This window comes from Citrus clementina, unplaced genomic scaffold, assembly GCF_000493195.1.
Source record: "Citrus clementina cultivar Clemenules unplaced genomic scaffold, Citrus_clementina_v1.0 scaffold_3, whole genome shotgun sequence".
NCBI classification, from domain to species: Eukaryota; Viridiplantae; Streptophyta; class Magnoliopsida; order Sapindales; family Rutaceae; genus Citrus; species Citrus x clementina.
Window position 1 is genome coordinate 33818778 of NW_006262339.1, and position 2225 is coordinate 33821002.

At 34.7% G+C, this 2225-nt stretch overlaps 1 protein-coding gene across 1 annotated transcript; it reads left to right on the forward strand.

The window, feature by feature from the left end:
* The first annotated feature begins 721 nt into the window (after positions 1 to 721).
* On the forward strand, positions 722 to 2158 carry LOC112099899. The gene is made up of 3 exons (XM_024187423.1): positions 722 to 1263; positions 1348 to 1380; positions 1480 to 2158. Exons 1-3 carry the CDS (start codon positions 722 to 724, stop codon positions 2156 to 2158), a joined length of 1254 nt encoding a protein of 417 aa, XP_024043191.1.
* The last annotated feature ends 67 nt before the right edge of the window (positions 2159 to 2225 follow it).

The following is a 2225-nucleotide window of genomic DNA, read 5'->3' on the forward strand; positions in this document are numbered from 1 at the left end:
TAGTATAAATGCAATATGTCACATGCAAAGCCTTTCAACAACAACAAGTATTGTCCTTAATATTTTTTTATGTGATATCCCTTGTACAGCTTTGTGATATAGTAATTAACAATCTGTCACTTTAGAAGAATCACAAAAGTTTACGGTGTAACAGCTGTCTTCATTTGGTAATTCTTATAAATCACTCACTTACTTTCAATTTATATTATCGTTGTGTTCTAAGTTTTACTTGTACTGAGATGTTTTAAATATTGACATGTATAGTTTTACTTTCGTTTTTGTTGCATAGACTGTTCTGGAATAAAATTTTTTATTCTAATATATACTTTTGTTTGTTCTAATATGAAAAAGAAATTTTGAAAAATGTGGATGTGGCATGTTTTGTTGGCTTGCTGAATGTGTACATGTAAGTTAGATTTGCTGGCTTGGTGAATGTGTACATGTATGCTCTGTTGGCTTGTTGAATGTGTACATGTATGCTCTGTTACGTTGCTGAATACTTAGATATATGCTATGTTGGGTTGCTGAATGCTTACATATATGCTCTGTTGGGTTGCTGAATGCGTACATATATTTAAGTGACTCTAAACAAATAGAATTTAGATTTATTTTGCAATTTGTATTTTTTAATTTAAACCTAAAGTTTGGAGTTATTTGTGCAATTTAAGTAAACTTATTAAACTAACAACATCTAACAAATGAACAGGTAACAATACAAGTTATGGACAAAACTTGGATATTCTGTGATAGATTGTCTGATGAGTATAGTGATGGGGTTGATGATTTCTTGGAGTTTGCCATTCTTAATTCTGAAAATAGAATGTCAATTAGATGTCCTTGTACTACTTGTTGTAATATGGAGTTTTTGAGTCCTCAACAAGTGAGGCTACATCTATTCAAAAAAGGTTTTCTAGAAAATTATTTAGTTTGGAATTGGCATGGTGAGGTGGACCGGAAACCTACCTCTGTAAAATGCCAAGACCAGCCACAAAATCAACGTTTTAGATGTCCGAATTATAGTTATGTAGATGACATGGTTCATGATGCTTTTGAGCATTGTGATAAAGATCCTAGTTCTTTTAAGAATGTGCTTGAAGATGCTGAAAAGCACCTATATCCGGGTTCAAAGCATTCAAAGTTATCAACTCTAATGAAACTGTACAATATAAAAGGACTTTATGGCTGGTCTGATAGTGGGTTTTCAGTTTTATTGGAAGTGCTTAATGAGATATTGCCAAATGATAATAATTTGCCTAAGTCCATGTATGAGGCCAGAAAAATAATGAAGCTATTAGGCTTAGATTATGAGAAAATACATGCATGTTGAAATGATTGCATTCTTTATAGGAATGAGTTCGAGAATCTTAGTGAATGCCCAAGGTGTGGAGCATCTAGGTGGCAAATAAGAAAAGATGGATAAAAAAAAATTAGAAAAGGGGTCCCTAAAAAGGTGTTATGGTATTTTCCTATAATTCCTAGGTTGAAAAGAATGTTTCAATCACCACAAACTGCTGAGAACTTAACATGGCATGAAAATAAAAGAATTAGAGATGGCAAGCTTCGCCACCCAGCAGATTCACCAGCTTGGCAGTTAATTGACAAGAAATGGCCTGATTTTGCCCAAGAGCCGAGAAATCTTCGGTTCGCTTTATCATCTGATGGGATTAACCCACATAGCACACTTAGCACTACTTATAGTTGTTGGCCTGTTACATTGATAACATATAACCTTCCTTCGTGGTTGTGTATGAAAAGAAAATTTATGATGTTGTCTCTACTGATATTTGGTCCTAAACAACCTGGAAATGACATAGATGTATACCTAGCACCATTGATTGAGGACTTAAAAACCCTATGGGATGTAGGCGTCGATGTGTTTGATGGTTATAGGAAACAAACTTTTAATTTACGAGCTGTGTTGATGTGGACAATTAGTGATTTTCCAGCTTATGGAAACTTGTCTGGGTGTACTGTTAAGCGGTATTATGGTTGTCCAGTTTGTGGGATAAACACATGTGCATGTTGGCTACCGCATAGTCGGAAAATGTCATATATGGGTCATAGGCTGTTTATTGAAAATTCTCCTAAGCCTTTGTCTGGTACAAATATCTTAAACTTGGTGACTGACATTGACACCAAGTTTGGGAAAAAAGTCTAAAAAAAGCAAAAACGGGGTGAGGTTGAGGGTCACAATAAGGGTAAAGGTGAGGGTCAACAGTAAGGGT

What these genes read in the sequence shown, in the direction of transcription:
- LOC112099899 (XM_024187423.1), top strand. Translation starts at nt 722, where the DNA reads ATGGACAAAACTTGGATATTCTGTGATAGATTGTCTGATGAGTATAGT. An exon ending in AATAATTTGCCTAAGTCCAT is followed by an intron (nt 1,264 to 1,347) that starts GTATGAGGCCAG and finishes CATTCTTTATAG; the next exon opens with GAATGAGTTCGAGAATCTTA. An exon ending in AATCTTAGTGAATGCCCAAG is followed by an intron (nt 1,381 to 1,479) that starts GTGTGGAGCATC and finishes TATAATTCCTAG; the next exon opens with GTTGAAAAGAATGTTTCAAT.